This window comes from Seriola aureovittata, chromosome 21, assembly GCF_021018895.1.
Source record: "Seriola aureovittata isolate HTS-2021-v1 ecotype China chromosome 21, ASM2101889v1, whole genome shotgun sequence".
Classification (NCBI taxonomy): domain Eukaryota; kingdom Metazoa; phylum Chordata; class Actinopteri; order Carangiformes; family Carangidae; genus Seriola; species Seriola aureovittata.
In genome coordinates this window covers 12,369,422-12,382,650 of record NC_079384.1, presented here as the reverse complement: position 1 = coordinate 12,382,650, position 13,229 = coordinate 12,369,422, and the positions used below count along the sequence as shown (strand labels likewise).

At 38.7% G+C, this 13,229-nt stretch overlaps 1 protein-coding gene across 1 annotated transcript; it reads right to left on the bottom strand.

Moving 5' to 3' along the window:
* Window positions 1–5,159: 5,159 nt before the first annotated feature.
* On the bottom strand, window positions 5,160–11,829 carry scd (stearoyl-CoA desaturase (delta-9-desaturase)). Its single transcript, XM_056365517.1, has 6 exons — window positions 11,669–11,829; window positions 11,147–11,402; window positions 9,766–9,896; window positions 9,441–9,646; window positions 8,748–8,980; window positions 5,160–7,648 (listed from the first exon to the last, which is right to left on the bottom strand). Exons 2-6 carry the CDS (start codon window positions 11,376–11,378, stop codon window positions 7,449–7,451), a joined length of 1,002 nt encoding a protein of 333 aa, XP_056221492.1. The 5' UTR covers window positions 11,379–11,402; window positions 11,669–11,829; the 3' UTR covers window positions 5,160–7,448.
* Window positions 11,830–13,229: the final 1,400 nt, after the last annotated feature.

Below are 13,229 nucleotides of genomic sequence, written 5' to 3'. Positions count from 1 at the left end.
TCCATCTGTCAGTGTACTTTGTATGAGGGAGAAACAGACTGGCGCTCGTGTTGTTTTTACAGAGCGAGTATCACAAGCATCAAAAGCATTTAAAAGAAACACTGTAACATAAGTACTGATTGTTCTATTCACCTGATGTAATAGATTGTGTCAAGTTCATTGTGCCATTAGGGGTTTCGGGCCAAAGCACTGCAGAAGGATGTCACACAGTGATTGTCAAGTTGTTTTTTTTCTCATTCTATGTTAACTAAGCCCTAACTAATAGCACTGGTACTTCCTAATAGCTTGTGTGAATGACTGAATGTAAATTACTTTTTTTCTTTTCACCCTCAGACTTGCTTCAGTGTGCATGTTCCCCATGTTAACTCCTTCACTGACTGCTGAGTTCACATGGCAGCTCGCAAACAAAAATTACATTCATTTATGTTGAAACTGAAAATGAATTAATATCCTCGCAGCTCCCTCTGTTGAAGATGCTCTTGCTCTTCTTTCTACCCACTCTACATCTTAACCTTTTGTAACTGAACAACTTTTTTTTTCTTTTTTCTTTTTTTTTTTCTTTTGAATCATACTTGTTTTAGATTTAGATCATACAACCTAAATGAACTGTCAAATGAAATCAAACAAACATGATATTCTGAGGTTTGTAGCTGGACATAAAAGCTGGATAGTTTGGTGTATCATGGCAGCAGAAGGCAGTAAAGTGCCTCAGTGTGCTCATTTTGGTTGCACAGATATTTATACAATCCATGTTGCTTACTTTACTCATTTCGGTATCTTTTTCAAATAAAATTCCTCTTCAAAGGGCTTGAGATTTGATTGATTTCTTCATCAGCTCATGGATTTATTAATGGTGTATAGATATGCTATTGACCATTATAAGGACATCCTTTGGATTGCCAGGTTTTATTACTCTAATTCATCATTATTGCTGTTGGCTTGCTAGAAAGATGGCAACCTGTGACCCTTTTATTGGTGGACTTTTTTTTAATATTTATAAATGGAAAGTCAGTGACTTATTAGAAATATTACAGCTTCAGAAAAGCTGCCCCATTAGAAACTGTTACCAAAATGCCACATTTAGGAATATGTGCGTTTGATTCCACATATGACTATGAATTATGAATTCTATTGTTTGTTTGTTTTGTTTTTAGTTGTTGGGTTTTTTGTATGTAATCGCTTACACATGATTGCATCAAAAGGTTTAATCCAGTGAAACAATACATATATTGTAGCACTTTGGAAGAGGGCAGTGAGTACTTTCAGGTAGATTTTCGTTCCTCACTATTAACATTAACATAGGCAGTTTCCACTTTGAACAGTAGATGGCGCTCTAAATGCATTTGTCTTTTTTTTTGTTTTTATATATTGACCAAAGGAAATATACAGCATTTGCCTTATCTTTCAGTGGCTGCCACACAAAATGCCACGCCCAGCACTTCATTAAAATTTTCTAAACCTACAACGACAGGAAATGAGCCACTTTTAACCCCTGCTTCCTTTCCCCATTTTCACCAAAAGCACGTGAATGCACCGAAGTCTGCATTTCCGACTTATTTTCCTGACGACTTGTAGACTTAGAGAGGCGTTTCTTAACTCACTGCTTTCTTTCACTGTCACGTCCAGAGGCTGTGAAATGTCAGTAAATGTGCAAGCTGGCACAGGTGGTTCACCCGCCCTGCCCCTATTGGTCCAGGAGGATCATAAGTCAGGACCTTGCTGCGGATTGGCCGGCTGGAGTCAGACGCTGTGAGCTGCGTGGCGTGAATGTTTTTTGGGGGATTTTGAACTGCAGTAACCTCGGTATCATGTCAGCCTGGGGTGATGGTGGTATAATGCAACTTCACCACACATCACACCACAGCAGCGTCCTGAGTCATGCTGTACTCTCCCTGTATGGGACACTGAGTTGGCTCAGTGTTTAATAAAGCTGCAATGTCCTGCCTGTAACTCTGACATACCAGTGTAACAGTACAAGCACAGTAGTTTATAAAGTTATGATCCTGCCAAAAACCACCCAACTATGACCAGTGGTGGAAACATTTACTCATGTACTTGTATTTTACTGGATTACTTTCAAATGATGCTGCTCTCTCCGTAGTTAGAAAGCATTTAAGCTTTAGTTACTTTGCAAATTCACATTATTAATACAAAATATAATAAAAAATAAATTCTGAATTTAGTATCCTGGCAGGTTGGTTGTTCCCAACTTTACCAGCTGTAACATTAAAGTGATTCTTACACATTAATGCTGGCTTGAATGTGTATGAAGAAGCAGTTGAAGTAGTATTAAGAGATGGGGGGAAAAAAGCAAAAGGGATGCAAACTGTAGTAACTCAGCTGAGCTAGCTGCTGGGATGACTTATCCCCTGACAAAAGGATTTTGAGCTTGTAAAGTGATGTTCACAAATAATTTGAAAGTTTATAGGTGTAAATCAACCTTTGTAAACCTGTAAACTGTCTATTTATCTGTATGTGTTCTTTTATGTGTGTGTGAGTGTGTGTGTGTGCAAGTCTAACCAGCTGCTACTCTGAAGTATCATTATAGATAAAGCTATCTGACGGCATACAAGTAGTAGTGACATTTAAGTGATGCTTATACATTAATGCTCTAATAAGTATAATCCAATAATATATAATTCTGAAATGGGTCATTTATCATAATAAGTACTTTTATTTTTGGTATTTGAAGAATGTTTTTGATGCTAATACTTGTGTACTTTTACTCATGCACAATTTTTTAATGCATCATTTTTTCTTATTACAGAGTAAGACTCAGGAGGCAAATGTAAAAGTACAGATGCGGGAAAGAGAAGGCACGTGGCACAAAGACAAATCTGGCAGAGGGCAAATGGAAACTAAGGAGCTAATGAGGGAATGTTGAACAGGTGAGCAGGTGAGTGGGAAGGAGGAGCAGGTCAGGTGATTCTGCTGGAAGGGAAGGTGAGCAGGCAGACGGGAGTGGCAGCAGATTGGACCGAATGAATGAAAGCAAGAACGAGCAGACTGAAACCATGACAACTGCTATTGTTACTTCAGTGACAGTAGATTAACTCAAGTACTATATAGGCTACATAAGTAGAAGTTTGAGATACTTGTACTTAACTGGAGTATTTCCATTGTCTGCTACTTTCTACTTCGATTCAAGGTGTTTCAATGATTCGTTTAGTCTATAAATTGCACTAAAATAGGCCAAAGGAATATATTTCATTTACAGTGACAATAGTAATAGAGAATGAAATCGCAACAGACGCTGGAATTTCAGCATTTTTGTTTCATAAATGACTTGACATCTATGATTAATTGACTAATTGTTTCAAAAAATGAGAGTACTTAGGGAACAAACCACGTACTCCTCGACCTGAAAGTCAGTTGTAATATAAACTGGCTGCTGGTCAGCACACTGGTCTGACATTCCTCTTTGCCCTGTGTAAACCATTTGAGAGTGCTTTACTCATCTGCAGGCAAGAGCTAATAACTGCAGTATTAAATAGGAGGGATATATTTGACTTGCACACTTGTGTCAGCAGCGAAATTGATGTGTTCGGTTCTTAACCACAGAAGGCAAATGCTCAAGGGAACAGAAAAATCCCCAGACAATCCCCCAGCGGGATTTTTACAGAAAATTGCAGATCACCATCTTCACATTCCCACATAAAAAAAAAAACGTGTTGGTAGAAGTATTCAGGTCATTCACTTTATCAAAGTTAGCAATACCACAATGTAAAAATACGCCATTACAAGTAAAAGTTGTGAATCCAGTGTTCCTCATGTATTATTCCTATTAGTATTTCCTGTTGTGTTGTTATAGTCTTATATTATTCTGAATATGTTGAGTTCTCTGACTCTTGGTCGGACAAAAACACAACATTTTCAATGTCAACTCAGACTCTGGGAAATTGTGTTTGGCATTTTACACGTTTTCTGACATTTTATAGACAATACATTCATTAATCAAGAAAATAATCAGCAATGAAAATACTTGTTAGTTGCAGTACAAGTTCATAAGTATCACAAGTACCCATTATGCAGAAAGTTATAATGGTATAAGTATTTCAATATTGGAATATTATAACTGATGCATGAATGTGTAAGCAGCATTTTTATTTGTTGTAGGAAACAGTTCACACTTAAATGATATAAACTGATCATATGTTTAATATGTAAAATGTTAATCTGAAAAGTAGCTTTTTTTTCTACATTTCTGATAAATTGTAGCTAATGAAGAAAAATCACTCTGAAATGTTGGAGTTTGAGCAGCTATAAATTAGCATGCAAGGTATACATATCTAAAATTTTACTTTAGTAGGTTCTAGAATAGATAAGCTTATGAAATAGAAAGCATTGTCAGAGATAAAACCAGCGGGTCCCAACATTTTTGGTTTCCACCAAAGAGACGGCTTTTCTTTTGTTAACTTCTCAGCTGGTTTCCGCGTGAACGTTCCCCGAACATTCCATGAGCTACATCCCACGCGCTGGTGAGACAAGCACGGATTAACCACGGGGACGATTGGGCCGGTGCCAGCTCAACTAGCAAAATGAAACTTGAATGAAACTGGAAATGAAACTGGCCCTCTATTTAAAGTATTCACGGCCTAAAGAGGTCGAATTATCTGGTATGTCACATGACAATCAAAGACTAGAGAAAAGAACATGTGAATACACATCTGTGAAGCAGAACCTGTTTCTGTGACTGTTATATTAATGTATTGGAACTCTTACTTGAGTAAAGGATCTGAATAGTGTCAGCCAGAACAGAACAGACTTTCCACTGTTAAATGGTGGAGGATGAATCCAGCCCTGACATGTGGCCTCATTCATTCACTTAATCAAGATGAAATGCTTCATGTTTGTAGGAGGTTTGCTGCAGCAGGTGAAGCTCATCTGTTTCACTTGTGTCAAAACCGAGCCAACTTTAAAACTAAGAAATGACTTTCAATTTGTACCAGACTGAAAAGAGGAAGTCAACTGGCTGTAGCCCAAGGCTGAAAACACAACAGTCTGGTTAAAAAAAAAAAAAAAAAGGTTAGGTGTTGACCTATTTAGCCAGTCAGAAATTTTTTGAAAATTCAAAGATTATGTGGAGTACAGATATTTATAAGACAAAGTGAAAACACAATGAATAACAAGAGGAAGAAAAAAAGAAGAGCGACAACTGCTTGAATTACCAGTGTATTGAAAATATTGTGAATTTAATTTCAGAATAGAACACAGTTGAGATTTGACATAATCATTCAGACTGACAACCTTTTGATCCTCATTGTCATTAGGAAAATGTTGATTTCTACGCTCTGGACAGCGGGAGTTGTTTGCATGGCTTGTGATATTTATTGTCGGGTTTGGTAGGAGCCCTGATGATGCTCCAACATTCCTCATGACAGCACCTTTGTGTGGAGGATTTCATACTGAGATGCTGTGATGGGTTGAAACTAGTTGGCACATCCATCAGGGACCATATTTTTCAAGTTAAATTTGGTGATTAAAACGTCTGCACCAGGCGTTAAGTTTGTATCAGATTGTATGAAAATGAACGTCTATGCTCTAGTCATATATATCTATATATATATTTCATATATTTTATACTACCTTGATGTTGTCACGCAACCATTTGGCTAAATTAAATGCTCATGTGGTTTAAAAATAAAAACAATGTTCGACCTGGTGCTTCAGCCTGTAAACATGGACCACGGTCAGATTTGTTTTGTGGTGCTTGAGCCTTTTTGTCTTAACTGACAGGACATGAAGAAGATCAGGAATGGATGCAAGTCATAAGGCATTAGGTTGTATCCTGACTCTTGGGAAAAAAAAAGAGCTGCTCCAATTTGATATATTTTTCCAGACTGTCTGCCAAATTTTGGAATGCAGAAACTTGTTCAGGTTAGAGCAATAATTTTTTTTAAGTCAATAAGAAAAAAAAAACGAAATAAATACATAAATAAGGTCATGTAAGCATTCCGCACACCAGAATTGAAGATGAACATAAACATCGCTGCACCTGAAATTTTGCAACAACAATCAGCTTTTGTAGGACATCAAAAGGAAACCAGACCCTGTCTCAGAAATCACCACGGCAACAGTTCTGATGATCCAAAAGCGATGCAGCTCCACAGTACATTACAAAAATAGACGCGGTTCTGCCGTTAGAGTCACCGACAAAAAAAATACACCTCACTACAACACCTACTACAGTATATCGTCATGCATGGGTGGCATGTTGTTTTTGTAACACCAGAACTGTCACATGACCTGCTGCTACATCGACCAATGGGACCGCTGCTGCAGATGTTTCAGGACAAAAGAGGGACATGTCGGATAAAAATCTTAAAGAGGAAGCAAAAGCCACTGATGCCACAATATTTAAAAACTTCCATGACGATGTTAAGTGAAGAAGCAATATCGACTTAGTGTGCTCTAGTGGACCATAGAGATGATTATAAATATGGCGACAATTGGCACGCTCTTGGCACTGTGATATATTCACCAGAAACACAAAAAAAGTCAATTTAACATTGCATGGTTCTACGGTAAAATGACATTTATCATTTGCTGTTAATGTTCAATGGCAGTTTAAATTTAATGATAAATGTGTCCCTTAAATTGTCTTGAAAACGCTCCATCCAATTATTACACTAGACTAAATACAGTATTAGTCTTTTTTTTCTGCAGAAGACAACCAAGTTATACACAGAAACACAATGCATGACTTGGTTTCTGTACAGTTTTGGCATACCATATACTATAGTCACGTTATAATAAGACGGTCTGGGTTCCCTCACTCTTCCATCATGTGCCATATTTCATTAAAGCCAGCAACTTTTTTTTTCCTTTTTTTTTTAACGAAACGAACGTGAGTCAAACTCTCATCCTTTTTTTTCCTTTTTTTTTTTCAGATCTTAGAGCGCTCCAAAACTTAATTTATATCAGAACTGTAAAAACTTGCTGTAAACTGCAATAAAAGGCAACAGTCTCCCCATCAGCATCATACCTTATCAGTTAAAACATTGTTACTCCATATTTCAGTGCTCCACTTCTTGTCTATTTTGATTAATAATTGAGTAATACTTACAGAAAAATGATCGGCTACATGACTGATCTTGCATGAAGAAATGCACACCAAAGTGGCAAAACAGCGGAGAATGAAGTTGACTTTTAAAATGTATCTACTTCAAATCTAAAACATCTTTGCAAGACCTTGGCCTGACTGAACAATAGAAACTGAGGCTAAGAGCTTAGCAAAAATGTGTTGTTTTTTTTTTTTGTTTTTTTATCCATCTTGAACATTTTGTTTAGTTACAGCTACAAAAACCACAAAAACAAGCAAAATGTGGTCAAGGCCCTCATGAAGCTGACTTTCATCCTCAGAGGATGAGAAATGTATAGCTGTCAAAGAGTGTGAAGCTTCTTCGTTTCGGTTGTCTTGCCTTGAAGCTGACCACAACTCAACAATCTTAGCCACTCCGGTGGCTTCCGTCTCCAGTGCGCTGTATTCGGGCCAGTACCAGCTCGTGGGACACTCTCTTGCGGTCCTTGGCCAGGCCCAAGAAGCACATGAAGTCGATGAAACAAGTTGTAAGGTTCAACTTGCAGCCAAACTCGCTGGTTGCATAGTCATAGGGGAACGTGTGGTGGTAGTTGTGAAATCCCTCACCTGTATGGCACAGGAAACAGAGATGAACATTTCATACTAAAAACAGGAATCGATTCAGACTCTTCACAGCTGCAACATGTTTATAAGGCATTGAGATTGATGTCACATGTCACAAACCTAACTGCAAGTGACTGTAAGTAACTGTCCCTTATATTTGATGGAAAGTTAAGCTTTTTATTTTACAGTTTGGTAAAACATCAATCAAGACACATTCTTGGCACAAGACTAGAGTTCTTGTAAACCACTACATAGACAGAAAGTAGGTTTTCATTCAACCACAACATATACAGTTGGTTTCACAAGCAGGACTCCGCATACAGTGCTGGGCCATGAGGTGATTTTGGTGTGGTGGCTGCTTTTGGAACTGGATCACGTGATAACTACTGGCCTAAAAACACATTCTCCCATACATAATCACTGCAAAAGAAATGACTCTAAAATTATCAGTATGTTTTTTTCTCAGCAGCACAAACATTTCAGTCATAACAATTTAAGCCATTAGGTCCAATAAAGAATAAAAAGTTTTGAACAGCCTGTTGGTAAATGATTTTGCCTCCATTTGTGGGCATGAGGAGTTAGCTAGCTCAGCCAGAGATGGTCTCTGAGGCCTAAACACACAGAGGCCTGATGAGCAGTTTTCATTGGAATGAAGTGGGGGACATTCATTGTGCGCCCTTTGTCGCTGCACTACTGACTCCTCCTGGTTAGTGGCGGTGGAGGTGGATAGAATGGGAATCAGGCATTGGGATAAATAAGGGCTTCAGAGCTGCAACTGTTGGCCGATTAAACAATCGACATAAAAATATCTACAACTATTTTGACAATCAATTAATTGTTTTAGGTCCAGCTTTTTTATTACACTAACTCAGTAGTCTGACTTAGCTGATATTTTGCACAATTATTCCTTGTACAATGTCCGTACATTTCAAGACAGGATTTAACTACTCTCCAAAAATGAACATGTACACGAATCAACAGTGTCAATAATTCACTCCTGCATTATTCAGACTGTGGCTCTAAGTTACTCTTCCAAATCTTTTTTTAAAAAAAATCTTTTCTTTTGTTACAATCAGAGCATGCGTTCACACGTTCTTCATACCTATAGCGCTGAACGTGACAAACTTGTTCTCCCTGGGGTTGATGCTCTTGTCATAGGGCCTGTTCCCCCACATGTGAGCCGCGCTGTTGACCAACCAGGTGGCGTTCAGGACCAAGGTGTACCTCAGCAGAGCCGGGATGAAGTACGCCACCCACAGAGTCTCCCCCCACAGGTACCAAGGCACGAACATTGGGACAAAGAAGCACATGACCAGCACCGACGGCTTGTAATACCTGTTGAGGGGGCAGAGTGGGCGGAGAGCAGAAAGAATTGAACTTACTGTTTACTCAGCAGATCATAAACACAATAATACAATGCTTGTCAAACATGGGATTCCTCACTCTCTCACTTTCCTCCACATGACACAGTTTTCATTGAAACCAACCTGTAGTCATTCTCTATGTGCATGAATGACATGTGAGTAACTGGGACCCTGTTAAACCAGAATGACAAATACATCCTGCACTGCAAACACAACTCTGCATCTGTGTTGGGTATATTGTTTTAGATTAAGTTGCTTTTTGTATTTGATATATTCTCAGAAAATAACATAAGAAATGCACTGCTGCTTGTTCACTGGCAACACTACCTGACAAAGGAGTAAAGTGCACATTTTGTAAAAATCTAAAATCTAATCTGATAATTTGCTATTGGATGAAACATAAAAATCATTCGTTGACTGAAGCTACTTACTTCCTTTGAAACATTACAACTTTGTCAGCCAGCAGGTCAGTGAGCTCCAGCTTGCGTCCTTTCTCGATGACGTCGGGGTGTTTGCGCACCAGCAGCCAGCCAATGTGAGCAAAGAAGAAGCCTCGGACGGCGTTGTGAGGGTCCGCGTCTGTCTCTGAATATTTGTGGTGGACCCTGTGGTCTCGAGCCCATTCAAAGATATCATTCTGCGGGTGTAAGTGAAGACAGAGATTACACACACTGTGGACCCAACATGGCATTTACACAGTAATGAAAACTGCTATTATCGCAACGTTAAGTGTGCGCTTGTGTCATTTTTAGGTACCTGAAATGCCATGGAGTTAGCAACACCAAGAAAGATCCTTAGTGGTAATGACGCCTTGTAGGATCTGTGACTCCACAGGCGATGGGCTCCTGCAGTAACTCCTAAAGCACTTATCAAAAAACAAAGTACGGCTGTGGGGAGAAATGCATCAACAAATTAGTTTGACCGCATACTACTCATCTATTCCTGTCATAGGCACTTTATTGCACCACCACTGCACATTGCAATGTATTTGCATCACGCACTGTCAAGAGTTAGGGCTGGGTTGTCAATCCTGCAACAAGTGATATATCAATCACATGTGATACATTGTGATTTCTGTGTAACTGAAGGAAATCATCCCCTTGAAATTGTAAAATGTTTTTTTCAAAAAGCAGAAATGATTAATTCACTATAACATCTGTTCAAACTGTTTTACATGTTTGTGAATTTGCTCCAAAAATCTCTCAACAATGCAATTAAATGTGTCAACCTAGTTTTCCTGCAAAATATATCCAACTGAAAATGTTTAAAATCTGCCTTTGCCTGAACTTGTCTGTACTAGCCTACTTGTTTGACAAGAAATTAAATAACAGCGAATCAAACAAGGTATATTACATGAACTGTGACACTCACTCGGTAGTTTAATTACGTCACATCACATGATGACTGGATGGATAAAACCGTGCATGTATGATAAGACAAACATTAAAATCTATCCAGAAGTCCAGCCTCTAGGGTTCTGATTAATTTGCATATGATTTTCATGATTAATCAATTAGTTGCATTGTCTATAAAATGTCAAATAAATAAAATGCCATCAGTTTCCAGGACCCCAAGGTGAGGTCTTAAAATGTCTTTCTTTATCCCATCAACAGTCCAAGACCCCAAAATATTCAGTTTGCAGTTACATAAAACAGAAAAAAACATACACTGAAAGAGGGGGGGACTGTTGGCAAATGTTTGGGCTTCAAGGTTTATAAATAAGTCCAACAATTAACTGATTATCAATTGCTGATTTCTTCTCTATTGATCTACTAACCAATAAGACGACAAATTGTTTCAGCTCTAATATATTGCCACTTATTGGCAGATCTCTGTTGTTCAGGAGTACAAGTAACATCCTGACAAGCATGCATTGACATTAAATTTCTGATAATATATGCCTCATCTACGTTTCCCCCTTCATGCAGGATACTGGGAGGATCATGCACAGATATATGTAACCACCACCTTTTTGCAAGCATGCACCAGTGGTGAAAAAGTGGGCCGGGCTGCTGACATAACAGCTGTGATTAAGAAAAAAACGTGAATTTAATTTAAAAAAGAAAACACCACTATCAACACCCAGCCCGTTCAGAAATACTGTTAACAGGTAGATTTACTTTCTATATATACTTACACCAAAGCAAGGTCAAAGGAGATGCTGAAGGGATGAGGAACACGCCGTACAGGGCACCTATATGCAACAGAGTCATCAATATGACATTTTTCCAAACGATGATCTTGGGAGGTTTGGGGCCCTCTTTCTCTTTGTATGTGTGATCAAACGCGTCTTCTGTGGTGGCCTCTGGAGGAACATTTCCGTTGCTGGACTTGTGCTGCTTCTTCTCCAACGCCTCCGCCTCCGTCATCGTGGCTGCGGTTTGGGCGATGCGCTGAGCGGCAAACATGAGAGAAATCCGTCACCTCGGTGTTTTTGTGACGAGCTAACGTCACAGAAGCTAACAAAAAAACACCCTCCTCACACGGTGAATACGTTAATTATTTCTGTGCTATCCAGCTAGCCCTGTAAGCTAGCTGTTTGACGCTGGATGGTAATGTAACGATGATGCTGACTTCTAACTGTGATACGACACTCGCCGCGTTGCATAACACTGATATTACACCTGTAGAGAAAATAAAGGGCAGATAAATAACTCACCAAAGACAAGGAAGATGAGGTGAAAGGAATGTCCGGCTGTTAAACGGAGACGAAGCTGGTCTGTTTAACCCAAAACTACAGTAACCCAGAAAAGGAAGAGTGACAGTCAGCAGCTCCGCAGCGATCGCATCAATGGGAGCTGGAGCTGGAGGTGCGACTGACCAATCAGCGTTCAGATCTCGCCTCAAGTCCGCGCTCTGATTGGCTGCCTGTTTATCTGCTGTTCACCTTTTATTCATTCTCCTGCCAGATGTATATTTACCTCCCCAGGAGAGCAGCTGCTGCTGTCTAGACATGTATTGAATTAACCGCATTCATATTTCCATGTATACGTAAATTAAAACAAATTTACAGTGGCACAAGTAGGAGTGGAAAAAAAAGTGTTAAATTTAATGTTGAAACAAGTTAGTTACTTGTTTGGACCCCCGCCCACCCACAAATACAGGGGAAATACAGGGATGCTTGCTCTGTTACGTCATCCTCATCACCCACCCCCCCAAAAAAAAGAAGAAGAAGAAAAAAGAAATTGATATTGAAAGGGATAAAGTTATGTTCAAACCATTAAAAAACAAAATTCAAAAAAATTCACCCATGGGCAAATCATCCTACATATTTTCGATGGGCTGATATTTTTAAAGTGAAATGAAGAACTACTACTGCATACTATCTTCAAGTTTTTCTATCTATTTCATGACCTTAAAAAACAAAAATAAAAAATTAACAGTAATTGTGGTATGTGGCATGTGACTTTGTGACGAGGCTGGCTTCTATGACAGGACAATGATCCAAACCAAAAATCAAAATCCACCATGAACTAATTCAACAAAGACAAGCTGAACTTTTGGGGCGGCCCTCACAGTCTCCTGACTTGAACATCACTGAAAATCTGTGGTTAAATCTTGGGTGGGTACAGCAAGGTTAGATGCAGAACATGCAGTGTGTGAAACACAGTCTAAAAATATCTCAGAAGTTGAAGTGATCTGAAAGAAGAGTGGGTGAAAAAAAAAAAGCTTTAACAGGAAGATTTAAGAGGGTGCTTAAACTTTTGCACATGCCACAATAACTGTAAATTAAAGCTCATGAAATAAGAAGTTACCCTGCATTAACATTCTTTTTACTTCAAAAAAGAAACCAAAAACGAGGGTGCCCAACCTTTTGCAAACAAATTTTGCATGCAAGTAAAATAAAATTTCACCAGAGAACAATCATGTCTCTGTAAAACTGCTACTGAATGTTTCTCATTTGTGAAGTGAATTTCAGTCCACAGCTAAAGGATTTGCAGTATTTATTTCAATCAAATAATGTAAAAAGACTATTAACTGACTCACAGATGGATTACTGAATGGGCACAGGCCCACAGGTCCAAGGAGTCAGGTGGCCCCTGTTCCTGACCCTCTATTTAAAATGACTTGTAACATTTATTTTCAAAAAGTCAATCAAACTAGTAGAAAGACACAAAAACGAGTTAAAAGGGAACTACAAAGAGAAAGGATAGCTGCAAAGGAAAATCTACTTAGAGATAGGGAGAAATGATGCATAAAACTATCATAACAAGACACAG

Coding starts and splice junctions, on each gene's coding strand:
- scd (XM_056365517.1), bottom strand. CDS start 11,378: ATGACGGAGGCGGAGGCGTTGGAGAAGAAGCAGCACAAGTCCAGCAAC. Junction 9,897..11,146: donor TCCTTTGACCTTGCTTTGGT/GTAAGTATATAT, acceptor TTCTCCCCACAG/CCGTACTTTGTTTTTTGATA. Junction 7,649..8,747: donor TGTCACGTTCAGCGCTATAG/GTATGAAGAACG, acceptor TGTGCCATACAG/GTGAGGGATTTCACAACTAC.